At 58.2% G+C, this 24,984-nt stretch overlaps 1 protein-coding gene across 14 annotated transcripts in view; it reads left to right on the forward strand.

Annotated features, from left to right (window-relative positions):
* Atp6v0a1 (ATPase H+ transporting V0 subunit a1) overlaps positions 1–22,954 on the forward strand; it is a 44,066-nt gene extending 21,112 nt beyond the window's left edge. For 4 of the 14 annotated variants that reach the window (XM_013149662.3, XM_013149663.3, XM_005002453.4 and 1 more), the window contains 17 exons: positions 72–175; positions 325–451; positions 2,017–2,099; positions 3,050–3,143; positions 4,531–4,743; positions 6,491–6,641; positions 7,135–7,274; positions 7,539–7,696; positions 7,916–8,006; positions 10,629–10,747; positions 11,877–12,093; positions 12,238–12,345; positions 16,250–16,357; positions 17,000–17,017; positions 19,263–19,380; positions 19,467–19,638; positions 22,208–22,954. In XM_013149662.3, coding sequence (XP_013005116.1) covers positions 72–175; positions 325–451; positions 2,017–2,099; positions 3,050–3,143; positions 4,531–4,743; positions 6,491–6,641; positions 7,135–7,274; positions 7,539–7,696; positions 7,916–8,006; positions 10,629–10,747; positions 11,877–12,093; positions 12,238–12,345; positions 16,250–16,357; positions 17,000–17,017; positions 19,263–19,380; positions 19,467–19,638; positions 22,208–22,301 — 2,115 coding nt within the window. In that variant the 3' untranslated portion in view covers positions 22,302–22,954. The remainder of the gene's footprint in view (positions 1–71; positions 176–324; positions 452–2,016; positions 2,100–3,049; positions 3,144–4,530; positions 4,744–6,490; positions 6,642–7,134; positions 7,275–7,538; positions 7,697–7,915; positions 8,007–10,628; positions 10,748–11,876; positions 12,094–12,237; positions 12,346–16,249; positions 16,358–16,999; positions 17,018–19,262; positions 19,381–19,466; positions 19,639–22,207) is intronic. The other 10 variants (XM_023563933.2, XM_063251587.1, XM_023563932.2 and 7 more) reach the window with 10 other exon arrangements.
* The last annotated feature ends 2,030 nt before the right edge of the window (positions 22,955–24,984 follow it).

A 24,984-nucleotide genomic window follows, 5' to 3' on the forward strand; every position in this document is an offset into this window, starting at 1 on the left:
ACCTCCTGGTTCCTCGTGCCCTGCATGCCACTAACTATTTTCATTAGATATTAATTGATTTGTGAATTCAGGCTGAATTGCATCATCAGCAGATGGCGGATCCAGACCTGTTGGAAGAGTCCTCATCGCTCCTGGAGCCCAGCGAGATGGGGAGAGGTGCTCCGTTGCGGCTGGGGTAAGCCCTGTGCGGCCCTGGGGGGAGTGAGGCTGGGGTGCCCCTGCTGGCCTGTCCAGCAGCTGCTGGCTGTGACTCCTCCCTCGACCTCTTCCCATGTCTGGCCCCGCCCCGAGCTGTGGGGCAGCCGCCATCTGCTCTCCCTGCAGCTTTGTGGCTGGCGTGATCAACCGAGAACGCATCCCCACTTTCGAACGCATGCTGTGGCGTGTGTGCCGAGGGAACGTGTTCCTGCGACAGGCGGAGATTGAGAACCCCCTGGAGGACCCTGTGACTGTAAGACAAGGAAATAGTATGCCCTGCAGGGGGTCTTGCGAGGGACCCTAGCCTAGGACACAGCGTGGGACCACCTTCCCTGTCCCGATCCTGCTCTGGTAGAGGAGTGGAAGGGCCACCACACACCCAGCACAGCATCTGCAATGCATGTGACCTAGATGAGATTTTAAGCTGAACCCCAATGGGTCAGTTTGGATTGGAAATAGGGTTTTTCCAATTACTTAATGCTTTAGCTTTATTGATTCCCTCTTACGAATTTGGAACTGAAGGAAAAATTGCCTCTCATGACAATTAACTTAGAACAAGACATCAGGTTCTACACCGGGTAACATTCACGTGTGAAAACAGGAGTGACTGCCAGGTGTGGTATGCATGTGAAAGGCTGAGGCTGAAGCGGGAGGATCCCTGTGTGTTTGAGGCCAGCCTGGACCACATAGTGAGTTCAAAGCCAGACTGAATGACATTGCAAGACCTGGTCTCAAAAAGCCCCCCCAAAAAAAGAGGAGTCACTTCCTCTGCTGCAGTCTTTATGAGCTGATAACACTTTGCTGGGCAGAGTTTTGTGCCATTGTTGGGAGAATGGGAATTTGCTAAGAGTAGCCACTGTGTAAGACAGGAGGCCTCGAGTGCTGCTCCTGTGGAAGAATTACTTGGGGCCTGGCGTACCTGGGGAGCTCCTAGCCTCTCCCCTAGCACCTTAGAATCCCAGGCTCATGCTTTGGTCACTTTCTTAATCTTCCTTCTCTGCCTAAGAAGAGAGATGCTGCAGAGCTGGGTGTTGGGGTGGATGCCAAGGCAAACCCCCTCACTTAGACGAGTTCATTGCCTTGCAGGGCTCTCCTGCCAGTGGAGTGGTGCTGGCCACCTGGTCCAGGCTCCTCCCAGCCGCAGAGGCAGATTTATGAGCAGACTCAGGAGAGGCCAGTCTGCCACAGGGCTGCATGGTTGGAGGGCGTAGAGCCTGAGCCTCGCACCCCTGGCTCTGTGTCCCTGGCCCTCTATGGGGACACTTGCTTTCTTCTCACAAGCCAGTGTGTACTGTTCAACCCAGCAGTTGCAGCAGCCAGGCCCTCAGTTAGCGGGCCTTGCCCACCCCTCATTAGCTTGGTCTCTCTGCTCCCTGCCTGTACCTCAGATGCGGACCTGGCCTTTGTTGCGGCCGGCTGCCTCTCCCCCAGCCCGGTCTGGGTTAACAGATCTGGGCTTCTGGGTTGCAGTCTTCTGGGAATCAGCTTCATGTAGTCATGGGCCCTTACCTGGGGCTAAGCCCAAGACGGATAGCAGAGCACCCCCACCCGATCCTTGGTGCTAATAGAAGATCCACAGTTGGACTAGAGCTTAACCAGGCTGGCGCTGCAGCCCCTCTGTCACTTTGAGCACGTCTGAAAGCAGATTTTGGTCCTAGGAGCTGCAGGCCGATGTCATTGTCATGATACTTTGGCCGCGGGCGGGCGCAGTGGCTACATCCTCATGGGCTCCTAGTATCCTCCACTACCCTGGTGAGCTGATGGGCGATGATTTCCAGATAGAGCTCTGAGCCCCTGCCTTTCGCTTCTGTGGCCCAGGGCGACTACGTGCACAAGTCCGTGTTCATCATCTTCTTCCAGGGTGACCAGCTGAAGAACAGAGTGAAGAAGATCTGTGAGGGGTAAGGGTCCCCACCTGCACCAGGGTCACTGCCTGACTGTGGGCGAGGGGTCTTCCTGTCTGCCAAGTGGACTGTGTATTCCACAGCATTGGGCTGATTCTGAGCACAGGCCAGAGCTGGTGTGGTGGTGTGCACCTGTAACCCCAGCTCTCCAAAAGGCTGAGGCAGGAGGATCACAAGTCTGAGGCCAGTGTGGGCAGCTTACTGAGGCCCTATCTCGAGATAAACAATAGAGAGAGCTGGCAGTGAGCTCGGTCAGAGTGGGGTCCCCACCAGTACCTCGAAGAAAAGGCCCAAGTTCTTTTTCTCAGAAGTATGCAGTCCTCTTTGGGGGCAGTAGGCCTGCATAGTGCCATCAACACTGCATCCTGACATTGGGGAAAGTCTTAAGGACAGAATTTTTTTTGTGGTATTTTTCTCTAGTAATTTAGTCTTTTTATTTTTTTATCTTTTGGGACTGGCAATGCAACTCACGACCTTGAGCTTGCCAGGCAGGTGCTGTGCCACTGAGCTGTACCCTGGCTTCCAGTAATTTGTAATACAGCCCCTTTCCTTGCTCCCAAGGGAATCCTGTAGCCACGGAGGAGGTCTTGATAGTCCAGGTGCACCCCGATGATGGCAGGCCTCCTCCCGTAAACAGTGTTAGCGGGCAGTCCAGCCTCTCCCCACTCTGACCCCACCCAGTAAGTTAACTCTCCAGTGATCGGTCCCCAGTGATTGACGCTGAGTGTTAAGAAACAAAGCTGGAGGTAGTGGTGCATTCCTGTAACCCTGGCACCTGGAGCTGGGCAGGGTTACAACTCCAAGGTCAGCCTGGGCTATACAGCAAGTTCGAGGTCAGGTCGGACTGTAGAGGGAGACCCAGCCCCCAAACAACAGCTGCCAAGAAAAGGAAGAGGAAAGCAAGCGGCAGGCGGGCACGTTCCTCAGGCCGTGTCTGTGTGTTGCAGGTTCCGGGCTTCACTCTATCCCTGTCCTGAGACACCACAGGAGAGGAAAGAAATGGCTTCCGGAGTCAATACCAGGATTGATGACCTCCAGATGGTATGCAGAGGTGGGAGGGTCTCTCCTTCTAAGTGTGCACTCAAGGTTTGCTGGGTGCTGGGGGTGGCCCCAGAGTCCAGGCACCGCATGTCCTGGGTACAGGTCCCTCTGGTCTCAAATTGCCTCAGAGAACAACTGCTGGATATGGCACTGTCACCAGCGAGATGAGTGCTGTGTATTCAGCTCCCTCCACCTTGAGCCAGGTGCTCCTCTCCAGTGGTGACACCAGGATCAGAGGTGTGCACACCCCTCTCCTCCCGGCCTCACCCCAGGGCCTGTGACCCCACTGGCTGAGGGACGTGGCACAGTCTCAGCACTGAGCCCATCTCACCTTCGCAGGCTGACAAGTGGAGTCAGAGAATGGTGTTAAAAATACTAGAATTTGAGTTTTAAAAATCAGGCTCTAGGAACTGACATTTTCAAAAGACCTTAAATACCAAAGTGTGGGGTGGAGAAAGAAAGACAGGTACATGGTGGGTCACATGGTCACATAGCAGCCTTCCTGCAACGGTGTGGACCATGACTGCGAGGGCGTGGACACGGTCAGGATGGGAGATGGCTCTCCTAACATCACACTGAGTTTCCCTGTCATAGATCTTTGCTTTTTTTGTTGTTGTTTGGTTGGTTTTTGGAGACAGGTTCTCACTGTGTAGCCACGTCTGAGCTCAAACTCCCCAAGATCTTCCTGCTTCAGCCTCCCAAGTGCTGGAATTACAGACACTCAGATCCCCACACCTGCTCAGCCTTTGCTTTTAACCTCTTAGAGATCACCTTGCCATGTGCAAGGTGGCTTCTCAGGGCCGCATGACCACTCTGTCTGGCTGAGCTGGGAACTTTAATGTGGCTGGTGTGAAGCCTTTCCGGTAGCCTCTCCTGCAGGCTGTGGAGGGCTCTCTGTCCCTGCTGCCCAGTCTGAGAGGTGGTGTTGTGGGCTCAGGCTGTGAAATGCCCCTCACCTTCCTCTGGGGAGCTCTGTCCAGGGGCCAGGCTCACCATGGAGTCTGCTCCGCAGTCCTGGATCTGTGTATGTCCTGACCTCTGCATCGGAGCCACCAGGGTTGGGTGCTCACACAGCACAGGCAGGGCTGGGCTTGGGGAGTCGCCACCCCTCACTGTGCGGGGTCTGGATTGGGGGAGAGGGAGCATAGGGAGCCAGGCTAAACAGCAGCCTCTGAACAGTTTAGTTTGAAGCTAAATGAAAACGAATATTAGTAATTAGTACCCACATTTCTTGTAATTTGACCAAAAAATAAAAAAGTTTTATTTTCAAATGGTTTCCATGCAGCATCTATTAGAAAGCCACTTCTGAAAAAAAAAAAAAAAAGGAAAAAGCCACTTCCAGTGGCCGCTGGCACTCAGGGCCCCACTTCTGTCTCTCTCCCTAAAGGTTCTGAACCAAACCGAGGACCACCGGCAGCGGGTGCTGCAGGCCGCTGCCAAGAACATCCGGGTCTGGTTCATCAAAGTGCGCAAAATGAAGGCCATCTACCACACGCTGAACCTTTGCAACATAGACGTCACCCAGAAGTGCCTGATCGCCGAGGTCTGGTGCCCCGTCACTGACCTGGACTCCATCCAGTTTGCGCTCAGGCGGGGCACGGTGAGTCCCCACAGCCAGCCAGGCCCTGCTTTCTCCTGTGTCTCCGCAGTGCGTGGCCCTTGGTGAGCAGTGCGGACACCCAGGGGAGCAGTGTGGCCGAGCGCTCCAGGCCCTCTCTCTGTGTCCCTTGGGAGGCTCACAGGCACGCTGTCTCAGCTGCTGCCTAGGCTGGGGGCACAGCCAGTGATGAGCCCCACTACCACACAGCTGCTGGGAGGGGTGGGTGCTAAGCTCCCGTAGCCCAGTGAGTGTGGCCTTGTGTGCTGGGTGTCCAGAGAAGGCTCCAGAGGGCGCAGCATGGCAAGGCGGGTGCAGGTCTATGCCGCAGCATTTCTAGCATAGCCTAGGTCTAGTTTCTGTCCCCAGCACCAGGCCATCAAACAGCACTGTGAAGCCCAGCAGAGCAAGGTGGCGTTGGCAAAGCCTCTGAAAACCAGAGCAGGTGGGGACTGAGTTTAGCAGCCTGTACCAGGCACAGCCTGGCCGTTTATTTGTTTTTTTGGTATTCAGGGTCTCACTGTGCCTTTCAGGCTGGCCTTGAATTTACTAGGCAGCCAAGCAGGCCTCAGACTCATGGCAATCCTCCTGCCTCAGCCTCCCGAGTGCTAAGATTTGAGGCAAACACCACCACACCAGGCATCAGAAGGGTTGTTGAAAAACCGCAATGCAGCCATGGTTACAGCCAGGGATGCAGCTCAGTGGTGCAATACCTGCCTGGCAAGTGCAAGGTGCCGAGTTCGATTCCTAGTACAAAAAACCAAAAAATAGGTCAGAGGCTTTGCATGTTATCCCGAGTTGAAATAATCCCAGGCGAGGGATTCTGCAGGCAGCAGCAAATGTGGCCATCACCTGGACGAAGGAAGTGCTAGCCAGCCCAGGCCCAGACTTGAAGGTGGAGGAGAGGATGTGGGATGTGCAGGGCTACTGAGGGCTGAGCAGGGCCCTCGGTGAGAAGTCGGGTGTGTGGCGCCCTGAACCTGGGCTGTGTCTGGAGGGCAGCTCCTCAGGCCCCACCCACATGGGCTGAGGGGCAGAGCCACACTGCTGCTGGGACAGGGTGGAGGTGAGGGCGGCTCCTTGCCAACTCAGGCTGCAGTTCAGTGTTTAGTTGGTTTGTGAGACTGGGTCTTGCTGAATCTTGGATTCTTATGCTCGGCCTGTAGCCAGCTCCACCCAGCCTTCTGCTCAAACATGGTAAGGGCTGCTTCCAACAAAATATGTTTCTTACTATTTTCTTGCAATTTTAAAAAAGTGTATTGGTGGGCTAGAGAAATAGCTCAGTGGCAAAGTGCCCGCCTGGCAAGTGCAAGGTCCTGATTTTGACTCTCAGTACTGGGGGAAAAATTTCATTGGTATCTTTCAGATGTACATAATGATCACATTCATCGCAGAGAATTTGTTCCTGTACAAGATATATCTTGCTGCTTATTTTTTTCCCCGGCCCCCTCTCCCTCCTTTTTACCCCCAATTAAAGTGTTTTCCAACTTTTGGATTCAAGTGATCCTCTTGCCTCAGCCTCCTGAGTGCCAGACATACTGTGCATCCCAGGCCTCCATTAGAATCTCACACATATTACACCTTGTGGCTTTTCCAAACCTGGGAGGCAAAACCTCTCCCCTCATTTTCCCTTGGCTTTGCTGAGATAATTCACACAGATGGGGGCCTCTGTCTGGCCTCTGCCTGGTGGCCTGGTGGTCCTGCTGTAGGGGGGGGGCAACCTGACCCTGGCATGTGCTGTGGTCTGCAGGAGCACAGTGGCTCCACGGTGCCCTCCATCCTGAATCGGATGCAGACGAGCCAGACACCCCCCACCTATAACAAGACCAACAAGTTCACGTCCGGCTTCCAGAACATCGTGGACGCCTATGGGATCGGGACTTACCGAGAGATTAACCCAGGTATGCCCTTGCCGCCGGTTCTGTGCAGGGTTGTGCACCAGACTGTTTGAACTCCTTCCTGTAAACCCTGGTGGGCTGCAGGCCCCAGCTCTGGCTGAGCCCACAGGGCTTCTGCCCTGGCCCGGCTTCCTGCATGTCCTTGGCTGGTGTTTTCCAGGGCATCCCCCGCTCCCTGGAGCTGCCTCCCAGCCTCTGTCCTGGGACTGCTCTCCCTGGGGTCTGAGGGCAGAGAAGCGGCTCAGCAGAAAAGACCAGCAGTGGTCCATGTGAGGGCCTGGGTGGGTCCCCAGCAGGAGAGAAGCAGCAGCCCTGAGAGCCAGCACAGCCCAAGCCTCGCATGACTGCTCCTGGCAGCTGGGCTCAGCCTTGGCCCAGTGCTGGGCTGGCTGCAGTGCTTTGCTGGCCTGTGGTGGTATACAACTGGGGCCCGCCATGGCGGGCAGCCGGCCTGGGCTTGCTGGCCCTCATGCACCCCGCTCCTGGCCTCTCCCAGCCCCGTACACCATCATCACATTCCCCTTCCTGTTCGCTGTGATGTTTGGGGACTTTGGCCACGGCACCCTGATGACCCTCTTCGCGTCGTGGATGGTGATCCGGGAAAGCCGCATCCTCTCGCAGAAGAATGAAAATGAGGTGAGGGGAAGCTTGACACCTCCCTGGCCTGCATGGGGCCTGGGCCCCACAACAAGCCTCGCCCCAAAGTAGAGAGTGACACTGTGGAGTGGGAGTGGGTGGAGGGGAGTCCGAGCCAGTCCTGCTAGAAAACAGGGGCAAACCCCAAACCCTAAGCTGCATCTGCCCCGGCCAGCCAGCCAGCTGGCCTGGAGTGCGCTCTCCGCAGCTCCTCTGGGGCACAGTACTCAGCAGTGCAGCCTCAGGCCCCTGACTCTGCCCCAGATGTTCAGCACCGTGTTCAGTGGCCGCTACATCATCCTGCTCATGGGCATCTTCTCCATCTACACCGGTCTCATCTACAATGACTGCTTCTCCAAGTCCCTCAACATCTTCGGCTCGTCCTGGAGCGTGCGGCCCATGTTCACGCTCTCTAACTGGACGTAAGTCACAGGGTGGCTGGAAGCACAGGGCTCCGACTCAGGACTGGCTGCCTGGCGCACACACCAGCACAGTTGTGCCCCTTGCCCCACAGCAGCCCACCATGGGGACGCTGACCCCCAACCTAAGCACATTGATCTGGTCTGTCCTCTGCTGGGCAGTCCTTGGCCCAGCCGTCCCGCTGTCCCTGTGAAAGGCATCCTCTGGCCCTCTCCCTGCAGGGAGGACACACTCCGGGGGAATCCTGTACTGCAGCTGAACCCAGCCGTGCCTGGTGTCTTCGGTGGCCCATACCCTTTTGGCATCGACCCGGTGAGACTCCCTGTGTCCTGTGTGCCATCCAGGGTCATCCTGAAGCCAGGGAACGGAAGTGAAGACAGTGAGCTCTGTCTTTTCTGGCAAGCCAGGGGAGGCCCACGTGTGACAGGAGCCTCATGGAGCGCCAACACTGTTTTTTCTTTCTTTTTCTTTCTCTTGTTAGTTTTTGAGATGAGTTCTTGCTCTGTAGTTCAGGCTAAGCTTAAACTCACTGTGTAGTGCAGGCTGACCTCAAACTCACAGGGATCCCCCTGCCTCAGCCAGCCACCCAAGCGTTGGGATCACAGCTTCCAACACTGCTGATTTCTAATGACCACGTGTAACCCATTGTGCCAAGGGAGCTCCAGCACTGGTTCTCACTGAAGTAGTTCAAAGTATGGACGCTGGGAAGACTGTCAACACACCCTTTCCCAGTTCTCAGTTCCATCCATGGGGTTTGCTGTGTTTTGTTTTGTGTCTCTATGCAGTTCAGGCTGGCTTTCAGCTCACTTGGTAGCCTGGGCTGGTCTCGAACTCACAAGGATCCTCCTGCCTCAGCCTTCCAAGTGCTGGGATTACAGGCGGAAGCTACCACACCCTGCAAAAACTTTGGTGAATGGTTTCTTTTCTTTCTTTCTTTGTTTTTTTTTTTTTTTTTTGGTACCGGGGATCAAAGTCAAGACCTCAAACTTCCAAGGCAGGCACTTATGCCACTGAGCTAAATCCTCGGTGGGTTTGCTATGTTTAAATGTTTCCCAGATGGTTTAACAAAGTACCAGCGATTTCAGGTTCCCAGCCTTGTCTTTACTTGGTTATAAGAACCTTACCTCAGAATTATCCTTTCACAAATGCGGCAGCAGATAAGTAAGGCCAGGTCTTTGTTATGGCGTTTGAGCTGAAACAGCGAAGCATCAGACCAGGATTAGAGGTGCTGGGGGGAAAGCACCCGCTGCGCTGGGAGGGAGGACGGTTCCCTGTGAAAGGAGAGTGGCTGGGTGTGAGCTGTCCACGCGGAGGGCTGTAGGGCTGCTGCAGGCGCAAAGCAGGGCCCAGCACTCAGTGCCGGCTGCAAGGGGAGCGGGTCCCCAAAAGGCCTGCGCAGCCTGGGCGCGCTATGGGGCTGCCCTCAGTGACCAGCTCAGGCAGGATGTCTGGGACAGTGAGGAGTGCAGGTGTGGCTCTCCGTGCAGAGGCCGTTCCACTCTGTTTCACAGCTGCCATCCGCTTCCTACAGTTACCAGTGCGTGGTGTCAGGTGGGGGGCTCCCAAGGACCACAGTGTTCTTGCTTGGGGCTGTGTGGAACAGCACAGCAAGGAGAGGCTGTGGCCCTCACATGGGTGAAGGCCATCCCACTGGGGTCCTGAACCTTCCCATGTGCCACTGTTGGGGTCCTTGTCCACTCTCGCTGCGTCCCCTCACTGAACGGTGGAGAGCACCCAAATGCTACGCTGCCCAGGCAGCCTGTCCACTACGTCATGCTCTGGGGACAGTGCTCGTGCTCGAGTGTGTGACTGCATGTGCATGTGTAGGGGAGGGTGCTGAGCCCTGGCCCTCCACAGGAAGCTCTGTCCCTGTCCCTGCCCTTGCCTTTTCATTTGAAGGCAGGGTCTCACTAAATTCCCAGGGCTGGGCTCCAGCTCTGGAGCACCCTGCCTCTGCCTCCTGAGGGGGCGGGTTACATGGTGCGGCTTTGTACTCCATACTTGGCGTTGAGTATTTTTGATCTGGTTGGTGGTCGAATCCACAGACGTGGAACCTGCACACAGGGAGCTGGCCATACCGAGCTGGGACAAGCTTCAGGCCCCACCTCAGTGAATGAGGCGGTGATGTCCCAGGCTCCCTGCATGTGCCCACTGTTCTGAGGTCACCGGATGTGCACAGGGGTGTAGGAGGATCTCAGAGCACCCTGACTGGAGAAAGGACAGTCATGTGTCACCACAGCAACCCTCAGCCGGGAAACATGAGGGTTCAACTTCCTGAGGACTGCAGGGGCTAGGAAGGCCCCACCTTAGGCCAGGTGGCAGGTGGCAGGGCAGAGAAACCTCAGGACAGCAGAGGGGACAGGCGCGGATGCAGGGTGGCCCTTGCCTAGCACTTTTGACACCCAGACTCCATCTCCAGTGTCTTGGGGATGTGGGCAGCAGGCTGCAGGCTAGGGAGGAACCACACAGAGCCCGGCAGCCACAGGGGACAGTGTCGCAGGAGGATGTGTGGTCGGACTTAGGGCTGGGTCGGGCTGACCCTAGGCTGAGTACCCAGATCGCCTGTTACGAGGCTGGATTCCATATAAATGTGGCACAGACTGTGTATATGGTGTCCAAGAATCACTGCTGGGCGGTGGTGGCTGCAGAGCTCTCAGGAGGCCCTGGGTGGGTCATGGCCCCAGGAGAGGAAGCCGTCACCACACATGCTCCGGGGTGCCATGCGCCATGCTCAGGTTTTGAAGCTGGCCCCTGCCCCTTAGCCGGCCGCGCTGTAGTCATCACGGGTGAAGTGGTGCACTCTCTGGCTGGGTTTCTCAGCCTGGACAGGGATGCACTGGTCCTGCTGTGCACATTCAGGTCCTGTGCTCCTGTGAGGACGCTGACCTCCCTTGGGGCACTCACACCATGCCTTTCCTGTGCCTGAGTCGACAGATCTGGAACATTGCCACCAACAAGCTGAGCTTCCTCAACTCCTTCAAGATGAAGATGTCGGTGATCCTGGGGATCGTCCACATGCTCTTTGGGGTTGGCCTGAGCCTGTTCAACCACATGTAAGTCCCTCTGCCTGGCCTCAGGGGAGGGGGAGACACAGTCACACCTAGCCCTGAACCATCCCATAAGGCCTCGTTAGTTTGCATGAGACAGGAACTCACTATGCAGCCCAAACCAGCCTAGTGCTGAAGTTCTGCCTCAGTGTACTGCTGGGATCACAGGGGTACCCCAGAACACCCTGCTATACAAGTCCCATGGTCTAGGTGGGTGTGGTGACACACAGCTGTCATCCCAGCACTTGGAAGGCTGAGGCAGGAGGCTCGCTGCAAGTTCAACACCAGCCTGAGCCACACAGTTCAAAGTCAGCCTGAACTATATAGTGAGACCTTGCCTCAAACGCACTGAAACAGATGCAGTAAATCATACATTATTAGATGAGACAATATTAGTCCCTTACAGTTTATGGTTGTAATAAAGCTTCAGTGATTTTCACCAAATGAAATGAATTCCTATTCTTTTTTTTTTTTTTTTTTCCTGGTCTGTTTGAGACAGGGTTTCTCTGCAGTTCAGGTTGGTCTTAAGGTTTGTCTCAAACTCACAACAATCATCCTATGTCAGCTTCCCAAGTGCTGGCATTACAGATATGGGCTACTACACCTGGCTTCCTTTTCTTTCTTGATGTGTAAAACAAACTGTGTGTGTGGTGGTGCACGCCCATGATCTTGGCACCCTGGGAAGCTGAAACAGGAGGATTGCCATTCTGAGCAACTTGATAAGCACCTGTCTCAAACATAAAAGCAATAATTTAAAAAAGGTTAGAGAGGGGTTAGGGATTTAGCTCAGTGGCATAAGCACCTGCCTTCCAAGCAGGCGGTCGTGAGTTCGATCCCTGGTACCGATAAAAAAATAAACAAAAATTTTTTTTAAAAGCTAGGGAGATCGCTCAGTGTGAAGGCCCTGGGCCTACAGGGGTTTGGGGGTACCTGTGGCAGCGTCTGTATTTCTAGACTGCCTGACTTTCCATGGGGAGCCCTCTCCCGCCCAAGCTATCTTGGTTCACCCTAAGTTCTGCCCTCACCGTCGGACACAGACCTGAGCGAGCAGCCATGGCGCTATCCGAGCCTCACACTCCGCAGGGCCTGGCCTTTCCCATTTGCCCCCAGAACGGTCCCCGCTCTGCCCTTGCAGCTACTTCAAGAAGCCCCTCAACATCTACTTCGGGTTCCTGCCTGAGGTCATCTTCATGTCCTCGCTGTTCGGCTACCTGGTCATCCTCATCTTCTACAAGTGGACGGCCTACAGTGCGCACACTTCGGAGCGCGCACCCAGCCTGCTCATCCACTTCATCAACATGTTCCTCTTCTCCTACCCCGAGGCCAGCGGGGCCATGCTCTACTCCGGCCAGGTGCGGCTCTCTGCCTGCCCGGGCTGGGGCGCAGGACCACAGAGGCCTGGGCTGTGGGCTCGGGGCTGGCTGGGGGTGCTGCTGCTGGGTGCGGGCCTCCCTGACGCTGCACATCCTTGTACTACCTGCCCCGCTCCACTGCAGAAGGGAATCCAGTGCTTCCTCGTGGTCGTGGCGCTGCTCTGTGTGCCCTGGATGCTGCTGGTGAAGCCGCTGGTCCTGCGCCGCCAGTATCTGCGGAGGAAGCACCTGGTGAGTCTGCTGAGCTCTGGCTCAGGAGTGAGCCCTGTGCATGCATGTGGACTCCCTTAAGAGCTCGCTGGTGCCCTGTCCCAGTGTCCCTTTGTCCAGCTGCCTACACAGGTCTGGGGCCGGCTCTGAGGGCTGGGGAGCCTAGGCCCAGCTCAGGTCCTAGCTGTGCTCCTGGCGGGCTGTGGGCTCTGTGCCAGGCGCCCTGTGTGTTGGAGAAGTGGGCAGCCCGAAAACTGCCTTTGAAAACACAGCCTGCCGAGCCGAGCCGAGCCGAGCCGAGCCTGGTAAGGTGTGCTGCAGGGTGCTTGGCATTTTTCTTCTCAAAAGCAGTGTTCATGTGTCAGTGGACTCGAGCTCTGTGCATGGCGCAGGTGCCCTGTGTGCCCCTGTGCACCCCGCTGTGCAGCAGTAAGCAGTGAGTTTCAGGGAGCAGTGAGTGATGATCCCCCTTCCCCTTCCTGACCGTCTCCTTCCTTGCCCGCCTCCCTTTCCTTCCACCTCCTTCTCTCCCATCCCCATCAGGATGGGCACCCCATGGAGGCCCCAGGCAGCCCGGCCCTGAGCCAGCAGGCACTGGAGGTGGCAGAGGCAGCCACAGTGAGTGAACCCAGTCCATCAGGGGCCTCTGTGTCGCGCAGTATGGCAGTGTCCTTGCGTGTGGCCGCGTGCCCTGGGGAGCGTGTCCACTATGCTCTGAGACTCCGCAGAAGAGTTCGCTGCCCCTAGTGCAGACTGGAGCTGCCTTCCCGCTGTCCCCCAGTCCCCGCTGGGAATGTAAGTCCGCGCCGGGCCAGGCGTGGCCACCATGCGCTCTCTGTGTCCGCCGTTGCCTCAACCTGAGGTGCCCAGGCAGTGAGGCCTTCCTGGCAAGCGGTTTCAGATTCCTTGACTCGGTTTCCTGTGTTAGGGGTTCGCCGCAGTGGCGCTTGAACATCTGGACCTTGTCAGCAGTCCCTTCCCTCGAGAGCTTGATGTGCATGTATCTCCTTCCCACTCGGGCCGCAGACAGGATGTCCTCACCCTTTTCACCCCACTCCCACCTCGTGTGCTGGACATTGCTGTGGTGGCTGCCCCTGCCACGTCTTTACATCTGTGTAGGGACCTAAGTCCCCTTCTGCCTTGAGCCCCTTCAGGATACTGTGGTTCAGTAATAGCACTTAGAACATTAAGCACGGTAACATTTATCCTTAGAAGCGTCTTCTAGCCAGTCTTGTAATGCACTGGCCTCGGACTAGCCTAAGGTCTTCTAGGCAATGGGTCACAGAGCCTTCCAAGTCTTTGGCAGCCATTACCCGTGTCTGCCAAGTCTCAGTAGCATTCAGTCTTTTGAAGAAGTGGGCACAGGAGCACAAGGTATGATCCCAGCCCTGGGGAGGCTGAGGCCAGAGGAGCGCTGTGAGGTTGAGGCCAGCCTGGGCTGTAGAGTGAGCTCGACGCCTGCTAAACTGCATAGTGAGACCCTGTCTCCAAAAAAGAAGTCTTTTGAAGAAATGAAGCAGGAGGTGGATGGTCATGTCCTCCAGGACACAGGTTGGAAAGCCTGCAGCCAGTCTTAGAACTGCTCGGGAAGGGCTGGTGTCTTAGACACAAGACATTTTCATCCTGGTGCTTGAAACGTTTTCCATTGGGCCTCTCCCCGTGTACAGAGGACCCTGGGAGTGCACGGCTCCGCAGCACTCATGCACTCTCCCTGCGGTCTTTGCACATGGCCCAGGGCACTTCCGAGATGCCTTGATGCTCCAGGGATGAACCCCAAGCCAAAGCCCCTGGGCCTGAGTTGGGCATCCTGGAGGCTTTCTCACTGCCCCACCTCCTCCTGGGCTGCTGGGGCTGCTGTGTGAGGGCCTCCGGGCCATCCCACCTTCTCCTCCTGGCTGTGCCCCTGAGAGAGCTGGGCAGGCGGCCTGAGACACTGAGTTCTACTCCTGCTTTGTGCCCTCTGACCTGGCCCAGGACACGCCAGGTACCAGCCCCAGGTCCTGTAGCCCTCTCCCTGGAGTGCTCCCTGGAGGGGGGTCACATGTGCTGGCCTAGAGGGCCCAGATTTCAGTGGCTTCCAAGTCCGACTGTGCATTAGAATCCACTTTGACCTGACAGCAGGTGATCAGAATGTATGAGGCAGGCTTGTCATCCCAACACTCAGGAGGCTGAGGTAGGAACATCACCATGAGTTCCTGCCCAGCCCAGGCTCTGTAGTGAGTTCAAAGCCAGCCTGGGCTACAAAGTCAGATTCTGTCTTCCAAACAAAACATGATTACAGTGAAGACTCCTGTCACGTGTCTCCTCAGAATCCCCTCACCCTGCACACACCTGCACTGGCGTCCCTGCCTCTTTCTGGAGCAGCTCTAGAGTCCGTTGTCTATCCGTCCGTCTGCCCCCCCCCCAATGCCTGTGCGCGGTATGAACCACAGTGGCCTCAGCTGTGGAGCACCGCCAGCAGAGGGACACACCATGCGGCTGTGGCTCCTCCTGAGTCAGCGTGGCTGTGTGGGTCAGCCTTGCGAGCTCATTCAAGCCATCAAGGAGCCACCAAAGGGCTTCATACTGGCCTCGGAGTGTGGCACGGGGACTGGGAAGTCTTTTAGGCAGGGCCAAGGCAAGCCTGTCTTACTGGACAGAGCTTCATGTAGTCACCATATTTCTGATCAAAGCTCATATTTCACAGGAATTAAGAAAAAAACAGAAAGTGCCCATAATCCCACAGCCCAGACTGTGCTCTCTGACAGTGCCCCAGGCAAGCAGGGCGTGCGTTCTGTGGTGCTTCTGCAGTGAGGGCTCCACTTCCAGCATCGATGTCGTCCTTGGGACAAGTATGCACGTGTGTAGGGCGACACTGCGGGGTGACACGACGGGAGCTGTGCGTTCTGGGGCTGCACATGGCTTATTAGGTACCTGGGTAGCTGTTCCCTCCTGACGCTGCCCACTCTGGGCACCCCCGTCCCGTGGGATACTGCCTTGAACATGCAGGCACTCTCTGGAACAGCACTGCTGTCCCTGGGCGTCCAAGGTGCAGACCTTGGTGCAGACCTGTCTGCCCTGTGGCTGAGCCTAGCAGGCGCAGGAGTCCCCACAGGGCTGCCAAGGCATAAGGGCGCGGGCATTTGGCACTGCTAGAGCCATGGGTAGAGAATCTCTCTCAGAGAGCGGTCCCGAAATGAAGGCTGCTGGTGGGCAGCTGCCAGGTACCTGGAAGGGGTCTGCAAACCCTGGACTTGGACATAGAGGACCCCAAAAGAAGGTGCCATAGAAGGGTTGTAGGGAGCCTCAGGGCGTGAGCCAAGGGACTCAGGTTTCTCTGGCCCCGTCACAGTTGCCACACGCTGGCGTCTGTCAGGTAGGCCCAGTTCGCCAGTTGTTTTCTTCACCCCCGTGAAGGCAGAGTTCTCCAACGATGCTAACTTGAGAATTCTGCCTATGGAGTGGGGTGTGGTGGTGCAGGCCCATAATCTCAGCACTCTAGGAGGCTGACACAGGAGAGTCAGAAGTTCAAGCCCAATTTGGGCAACTTGGTGACTAAACAAAGGCCAAGCACCGGAAAACGCCACAAGACAAAAACCCCATAAAAACTCCTGCCACAGGGCTGTGCCTGTCCCTATCCCTGCATAGCCAGGCCTCCCAACCGCACACCCGTTTTCCCCAGCCAGGCAGAGCCTGGCCTTTCGGGGAACCCTTGGGCTCCTGTGAGAAGTTGTTAATGAGGTACACCAGCACCCCACAGGCAGCCTGCAGCTTCCCTGGCCTGCCCGGGTGAGGTTGCTCTCCAGGTGCAGGGGTGGAATCGGGGTTTGCTTCTATGTGGGCCCTATCCCCAAGGTTGAAGTACATTTGCCACGCCCTTCCCACCTTGCGGATCTCATGGCACTGAAGCCCAGGCAAATCGGACTCTTTCTGTTCGTCCGTGTAGGGAACTCTCAGCTTTGGTGGGATCAGGGTGGGCAACGGACCGACAGAGGAGGATGCTGAGATTATTCAGCATGACCAGCTCTCCACCCACTCGGAGGACGCGGATGAGGTAAGGCCCGGCGTCGTGGCTCCCGCCTCCGCGTGTCACCCCAGTCTGGAATCCTGGGGGCCACGTGGCCTTCTCACAAACTAAACACTAACAAGCAGCTGCCTCCTTGGGGCCATGTGTGATGGGCCTGCGTCCCACGCTCAGCCTCGCCTGCAGCTTTGTTGCACCCCGAGGTCTGGCTCCCTTGCTCCTCCATGCTCCTCTGTGCTCGCTGCGCCAGGCAGCACCTGGAGGATGCAGGAAATGTGTCCTCCTCCCTCGCCCAGCGGGGTGCAGGGCCTGGGCCTAGTCCTGCTTCCCAGCCTGAGCGCAGAGGCCAACGTGTCGCTGGCTGGCGACAGGGCAGGCGCATCCGCGTTCCCTCGCAGACGCTTCTCCAGTTTCTGGGTCTTTCGCCTCTTCTTTGAAGGAGAGAGGGAGGCAGTGTGGCCGCAGGGCCTTTCCTCTGGGAGGGCTTTCCTCGGGTCACTCCCCTCGACCCCCTGCCCTGCGCGCTCAGCAGAGCACTCACTTGTGGTTGGCTCCTCCGACTGCCCCTACTCATGGACAGGTTCCTATCGCACGGGCACCTCCTCGAGGGCCGAACCTCAGCGCTGCCCCTCTTACCCTGCACCCCACTAAGTGTGCCTTTGTGTTTCCAAGCCTGCCGAGGACGAAGCGGTAAGACAAATCCTGTCTGCTCCCCGGGCTTCCTCCTCCATCTGTGAGCACTGGGCCCGCGCACCAGGCTGCGCCCGCCCGCGTCACTGCCATCTCTGTCTTCGAGCTGTGTTCTGCCCGCCCATCTCCATCCCGCCCACCTCTGTTCGCCTGTCTCTGTGTCTGGGTTTGCCTGTCCGCCGTGCTCTTGCGTGGGCCTAGGCCTCCTCTCTTCTCGGGGCAGCCCTGGAGGTGGTGTCCTCCCCATGCCCCAAGCACATGGCCCCTTTGCTCTGTGCTGACTGACTCTGCTGCGGGCCCAGTCACTTGAGGCAGTCAGTGCGCAGGGCGCACCAGGGATGAAGGGCTGGAGCGAGGCCTACCGGTGGGGTCCCTTTCATGCTTCACACTGGGTCTGTGCCTGAGCACCCCGCTGCAGTGTCTGTACCTCCCTCCAGCTCCGCCTGCTCCACCCACTGTCCTGGCCCTGGTGCAGCGGTGGAGAGGTGTGCCTTGTCCTGCCAGGCTGAGCAGGCCTCACTGGCACCAGGGCATCCTGTGCCCACTCTGCTACACGGCCATGTGGCCCGCATCCAGTGCCTCTGCCACCACCAAAGGTGCAGCCAACTGTATAGCACCCGGGTCCTCCCTTGCTGCTCTGTCCCTGGGTGGCAGGTGAGGAAGAGACGCATTCAGCCTCCCCAGCTTGGCCACTGCACCCTGGGCTCCAGCAGCAGCCCTGGCGTTTCACTTCCTCAGGCCCTGCTGCCCGGGCAGGCACAGATAACTGTGCCAGCCTCCTTACCATCTCCACAGAGCTGACTCCTTAACAGACTGGCCCCATCCAGAGCCCTTGCCGGCTATGGCGGCTGTCCCTCCCTGCTGACCTTTGTTCTTCCTGTCCCAGAGGCCTTCAGTCCTTGGATGATGGCTGCCTGGCAGCCAGGGCCAGGAGGTCACCAGCGGCTCTGGGTCAATGCTTCGAGGCTGGAGAGGAGGGGACAGAGGAAATGGCCCAGCCTCCAGGGAGCCCTCAGGGCAGCAGGGTGTTCGCCTGGGTGACAGCCCTGCTTTGGGGGCATGCATGGGTGCTGTGAGGGCACAGGGAGCTCCAGGGAGGCCATGGCCTCTGAGTGGGAGTCCCCAGAGGATGCAGGCCTCATGGTGGGGGAGGCTAGGGGGGGGGAAGTAGGTCCTAGCTGGATGGAGCTGAAGAAGAATCAGAGAGGTGGGGGAGCCCAGGTGGCAGCCAGAAGAGGGGCTGTCATGGCAGCCACCACAGCTGGACGGTCCATGTCCCTAAGTGGCTGGGAGACTCAACTTCCAGGAAGTAAAGGGAGCCAGTACTTGGAGACTAAGGGCAGAGCAGGTCGAGCTGGGGAAACTGAGGTTGAGAAAACCAGGGTGTAATGGTTTAGTGGGGTGTGCTGACTGTTCCCTCCCCTGGGAAGGCCTGGGCAGAGGCTGCAGAACCCTGAGCAGAGGTAGACAGGAGAAGTGTGCCAGGAGGAGCTACCCCAATCTATCTCCCCTCCTCGCCTCCCCTTCTTTCCCTCCCCACTCCTTGTTTCCCTGACCCCCCAAACTGGGCTGGGGACTTGGACACCTGGGTCACCACAGCTTCAGGGTGAGGAAGAGAACCAGGAGCTGCTCTTCGAGAAGCCAGAAACGCATGGTGGGGTATGGAGTTGGGAGAAGGACAGTGAGCCCCCTGCCTCCCTGGCCACAGCCTGGGGCCCTAACAGTCCAGCCCCCAAATTCGGGCAAAAACAAGGGTAAAAACTGGACCCCAACTCAGGTAGGGGCCACTGCTGAGCTCAGGAGTGGAGCCCACAGGACCCGCCCAGCCCACAGGAGCTCAGGGAGGAGCCTCCTAGTGCCCATGGGTGCCGGGCCCGGGGTTAGACACCCACCCACCCTCACTGTGCTGGGCAGACCGGGACGTGCACCTGAGAGCTTGTCCAGCCCAGGGCAGGGCACACCCGGCTGTCATTCCAACACTCTGGGAGGCTGAGGCAGGAAGACCACAAGTTCTAGCCCAGCCTGGGCAGTTTAGTGAATTAGACACTGTCTCAAAATAGAAATTAAAACAGGCCTGGGGGTGCAGCTTAGTGTGAGAGCTGTACCCCTGCTCCACTTCTCAGTACTGCAAACAAACAGAACAGAGTAGAACAGGAAATGAGCCAGGTTGGGGTTGCACGCTGCGCTGCCGCAGTGCCTATAGTACACTCGGCCTGATGGCCCCTGTCTGGCTTCCTCCATGCAGTTCGACTTTGGGGACACCATGGTCCACCAGGCCATCCACACCATTGAGTACTGTCTGGGCTGCATCTCCAACACCGCCTCCTACCTGCGGCTCTGGGCGCTCAGCCTGGCCCACGCGCGTGAGTGGCCGGGGCCGGGTAGGGCCAGGGCCAGGCTGCGGGCTCCCCTCTGTGCTAGGCCAAGCTGACCAGGCTGCCTCCCCCAGAGCTCTCCGAGGTGCTGTGGACCATGGTCATCCACGTGGGCCTGAGCGTGAAGAGCCTGGCAGGGGGCCTGGCGCTCTTCTTCATCTTCGCCACCTTCGCCACGCTGACCGTGGCCATCCTGCTCATCATGGAGGGGCTGTCCGCCTTCCTGCACGCCCTGCGTCTGCATTGGTGAGTGGCACACAGAGTGGGCCCACAGAAAGACCCACCCGTCCCACCGTGGACTCCTGGGGGAGCTCTGTAGCCCAGGCTGGCCTGGAACCCACAGCAGTTCTCCTGCCTCAGCCTCCTGAGTCCTGGGCTGACAGGCGAGCACCAGCACAGCCACTGAAGGCTGGTTCTTCATAGGTACAGTCCCCAGTGTGGTCCCAGTGAGCATTTCCCACTTTGCCTCCTGTCAGACCCCTTCTCGTTTCCTGCCCTGCCTTGCCCTTTTGCTCTTGTACTGGAGCCAGGGTTGCTCCAATGCCCAGCACACCCCAGCCCCCACACATTGATCTGGGTTGGAGTCCCGACTTTTGTCCAGCCTGTGCCTCGGCCCCCTCTGTGCTGAGGTGTAAGTGCCCAGCTTTATATTGCAGTTTCTCTCTGTTCTGGGGTCTCCAGCTTCAGTCTGGAGCTCTAGACAGTTCTGAAGGACCCCTCAGCCCCACTGTGTCTCGCAGGGAAAAGGGTCTCACGTGGCCCACCCCAGGGGCCAAGCTGTCGCCTGGAGCCCCGGGCAGCCCCCATCCGAGGAACCCCACTCGGACCCAGAAGCCCTTGCCAGTGCCCTGGCCTGTGGTGTCACCCGGCCCTGCAGGCTGGCACAGGGCTGCTTGTTTATCATGGCTGGGCCAGGTACTCCCTGCTTATCAGCTGCTGGGTCACTTCCTCCCTGCAACCCTCCCCTCCCCACGTGACTCACTCTTTCCTGCCCTCATGCCCAGCTGCGGGCCCCAGACCAGGTGGGGGCTGCCCTACGTGGGCTGGGACCTCAGGGAGGTTGCCTCCTGGGCTCCAGGAGCCCCAGCTGTCACAGGCAGCCCCTTCCCCAACTGTGCTCTGGAGCAGTGCCAGAGAAGGTGCCTGAGTGTGCAAGTGGCTGCTCTTGAGGGTGACACCCCAGCCTGTATGGGGAGCAGGCACAAGAATCCAAAGGCACACGATGCCGCCTCCCTCCGAAGCGCCCTGGTTGGAGGCCCTCGGGTGCCGGAAAACGCTGGGAACCTGCCTGGCTGGTGCTGAGCTCCTGCGCCCCCTGCTGGTGACACAGGCATCCCGCCCCTCACCCTGGTGTGTCCTGACTCAGTTGAGACAGCTCCTGGGTCTTTCTGTCCAAAGCAAGAGGGAGCCTCTTCAGAGAGTCATGACAGGTCAGGGGAAGCTGGCCCGGTGGCCCTGTGTGCAATCCCAGCCTGGTGACCTCTCAAGGCCCTGCCTCAAAATCAAACCAGGGGGACAGGGTGTGGCTAGGCACTGGGTTCACTCCCCATTGCTACCGGAGGGGGCACCAAGGAGATGACATGCGGTGAGCAGCCTGCAGGGTGCTCTGAGGGCCCCAGGTGTAACCCAGGCTCCTGAGTGTGCAGCCAGTGGGGTGCTGGGGCTCACACAGGGGTGGCGTGGGGCTCACACTGTCACCTCTGCAGCCTGGGTGCGGGTGTCAGGAAGCATTAGGGTACAGAGGGGGGCGTACCCCAGCCACCTGAGTGCAGAGCCTCTGCCCCTTCGCTCACAGTAAACCAGGCTGGGAGCCAGCTCAGCAGGCCCACCACAGCTGGCCTTTGCCCAGCATCCTGTGTGCTGCCCTGTCTGCCCACTCCCAGCCCTGCAGGCCTCGGGCTGGGCTGGCAGAAAGGACTCTTAGGATTACTGGGAGAGTGAGCCCAGCCCCTCCTCTGATGCAGAGCCACCTCTGCCTACACCCCACTTCTCTCTCCCCCCCTCAGGCTGTGGTGCGCCGGCTGAGTGCCAGTGGGAACTGCCGGGCCTCCCCCAGCCTCTCCTCTGAGCATACATTTTTCTGCCCGTATTTGGGCAGGTGCTGGCTGCAGGCAGCCCTACAGGGCAGGGCGGGTGCCTCTCCCCGAGGGGCAGTGTGTGCCTTTGAGGGAGTGCCCCATTCTCCCCTCAGTCCCCAGAGTGGAACTCTCGGGCATGTGTGTTTGTGGAGGGAACATGTGTTTGTCCTAGGCTGGGAAGATTTCCCCTGCTGGCTTTCCATGTTCCTGGGAATTCCTCCCCTGCACTGCAGGCTTTTGGGGCATTCACTGCCCACCCACTTCTCTCTGCCTTCCCTCCAGAAAAGACTGGGGAGCCAGAGGGTGTGGGGGCAGATGGGCTCAGGTGCACCCTGGAGCCCCGGAGGGCTTCAGAAGGTCTCTGTGGGCCGGGTGCAGTGGTGCCTACCTGGAATCCCGGCCACTGGGGCATCTCGGGTGTGGAGGAGGCGTGGGAATTCAGACTCAGCCTGGGCAACTCAGTGATTCTGCCAGAACTTGCCTGAAACTCGAAACTAGGCTGGACATGTGTCTCAGTGCGCATGCCCTGGGATCCATTGCCTGTGCTATGTGTTTATTTACCTAGGGGTAGGGTCTTACTATGTAGCCCAAGCTCACCGTAGAATCATGGAGATCCTCCTGCTTCAGCCTCTGTAGTGCTGGGCTTGTAGGCCTGTGCCACCACACTCGGCCCCCAGTACTATTGTTTTTTTAAAAACGCTTCTGCACGATGACGGCTGCTTCTTCCCTCTTGCCAGGGTCGAGTTCCAGAATAAATTCTACAGCGGGACCGGCTTCAAGTTCCTGCCCTTCTCTTTCGAGCACATTCGGGAAGGGCAGCTGGATGAGTGAGCCAGAGGCCGTGGACCCCACCCCCCGCCCCGTCCCGTCCCGTCCCTTCCCTTCCCTTCCCGTCCCACCCCGTCCCACCCCGCCCCCGTGATGAATTGTGCGTGTTCAACCCACGTGAAGGCGCAGCCCTGCCTTGGCCAGGCCTGCCCCCCTCCTGCTGCCTCCCGCTGCTGCCGGGGTTGGAGGGTGCAGACAGGCTCTACCCAGAAGGGGGCGCTGCTTATTTATCACACCCCAAGAGCCCCCAGACCCAGCGCCCCCGCGAAACCCAGCCGATGCCACCCTCGAGTCCCCGGCTGCCCCTTGGTGGTTTCCTCTGCGGGCTGCGCTGGTGGCCCGCAGCTCTGCCGTCTTGTCCTGTCTTGTCCTAGCCCCACGCAGCGCCCCGGGGCCCCCTCCCCCACTTCCAAGGGCAGGCAGCAGGGCTTAGGCCTGGTGACCTGGGCGGAACGACCATCACCGAGGGTCTGTGGACGGCAGGGCTGAGAGTGCGGGCTGCGGGCCCGAGCTCTGGCTCTTGTGCCGGCACAGCAGCCGGGCTGGCCTGACCCGTCCTCCTGCCCAGCTCGCGGGGCACCCGGTTCCCGCGGGCCGGTGCTGTGTTTGCCCGCCTTCCTTCATACCCGTGCTCAATAAAGTGTGTCAGACTCCCAGGGACGCTGCCGCCCCACACCCTCCTCCCAGCAGCCGTGGAGGCTGCGCCTGTCGTGACCCTGGCCAGGCCGAATGTTCATGTTCCTGGGAACCTTGGCTTATCTCCACTGTCCTGTCGCCTTGGCTCAGGGGCTCTGCGGATGCTGCAGGCGCGAGCGCCGCCCCCAGCTGCACGTTCCTTCCCTTCGGGCAGGGGCTGGGCGCCTCACCCCCTGCTCTGCCTATTTCCAGCCCGCACTCTTGGCCTTTGGGTGCCAGGCGGGAGGTCCGGTGTGAGCCCGAGCCAAACCCCCTCCAGGCTCAGCATGCTGAGGGTGCCTCCCCGCCCGAGGTGGCCTGCTCAGATAAGGTCCTCAGCACTACCCTGGCTGCCTCAGGACAGGACAGAGAGGCCTTTGCAGACTGCAGAGGAACCAGGCTGGCCCTGCCCCTCCCTGCAGCAACGCTGTCTGGTGGGGGGGGGGGTCCGGGACAATCACTTGGGGAGCGGCAGTGATGCCCCCCACTGCAGTGAAGAAGGGAAAGTCATGCATGCCCTGCTCTTGGACAAAACAGAATTCAGACCCAGCCCTGGGACGAGGGCAGAACTGGCCATATATCATTATTTGTAGCCTAGATAAGCTGCCAGCCCTGATAGAATTTTGGCGCGGCTGAAAAGATAAGTACGAGATATAAATGACCTTTATTTTAAGAATGTGGGGAGAGACCCCCTGACCCTCTGGGGTCTGGCATTCTCTCCTTTGGACACGTGGAGTGAGGGCATACATGTAGCTTAGGTTTGGGATGGTGCCTGAGGGGCGTTAGTGATGCACAGGTAGCCCATTGCTATTCGTTTCATGACACAGGTAAATTCCTAGGGGCAGAGAAGATGACCTCAAGATAGAGCCTCTTGGTTCTGCCTCCAAGGCTTTACCAGCTGCAGTGTCCCGTCTGGGCTAAAATCCTTTCAAGCCCCAGCACCGGGGTTTTTTATGCCGGGCAGGATTAAACAGACATCGTACAAATAAGTGACATAGATGAGCACAAACCATGAAGAGACGCTCAGTATCTTCAGTCATCGCACAAAATGCACATCTAGTCAGGTGTCCTGTTGTCCCATTACCAGGGAGGCTAGGGCAGGAGGGTCGCCACTAGGCTCTGGCCAGTTTGGGCTACATAGTCCTAGGTCAGTTTCAGCTATGCAGGGAGGCCCTTCTCAGAAGTAAAAATGAAAACACACAGTAAAGAGCCAGGAGGGCTGAGCAGCCTGTATTCCCCACACGGAGAAGCAGAGGCAGGAGGGTTGGGTTCAAGGCCAGCCCAAGTTACACGGAGAGGCTTACAAGACACATATGCACACACAGACTCCAAATACATCTGCCAAAGGATGGAGCAAGACCACACCACGGGCTGGTAGCAGACGGAGCCCGGTTCCCTGCCTGTAAGAGGGTGCACTTCCCAGAGACAATAAACATGAAACCAATGAAGGACGCGGCTTCCCAGCCCCTGGTACCTACCCAGGGGAAAGGCATAGGTGCCCCAGCCTCAGGGCCACCACAAGGGCAGCTCTCAGGAGAGGGCCGGGCCGCCCAGGTTCAGGTCACACACGGAGCCATATGAGGGCATGAGGTCAGCAGTGCCCACACAGGGTCACCCCCACTCCCCCTACCAGACACAGGATGCGGGAGACTGATGTCATGGAGACCCCAGGGGACACCTGAGCATCCCAGATCTCAGGCAGAGGTGGGACAGGGTCCCGAAGCAGCCACCAGTGTCTGGTGCATGGGCAGATCACGTTTCAAAGCCCACCCCAGGTCACAGGTGCTCTGAGGACCCCGCCAGCACTGACTGTGCTTCTGGGTCTCCATAGTTCCACGCAAGCTCCATGGACCAAAGCCGTGTATCTGAGGCACAAAAGCTGGGCTCCTAGACACTCAGAGCTGGCTTAGAATGTGGCAGTGTTTTCTCTTTGTTCCTGAGACAGGGTCTGGCTGTGTAGGCCAATCTGGCCTCAACTCACAGTGATCCTCCTATCTCAGCCTCCCGAGTG

The sequence above is a fragment of the Cavia porcellus genome, unplaced genomic scaffold, assembly GCF_034190915.1.
Source record: "Cavia porcellus strain 051 isolate PalLab524CR breed Dunkin Hartley unplaced genomic scaffold, mCavPor4.1 scaffold_6, whole genome shotgun sequence".
NCBI lineage: Eukaryota > Metazoa > Chordata > Mammalia > Rodentia > Caviidae > Cavia > Cavia porcellus.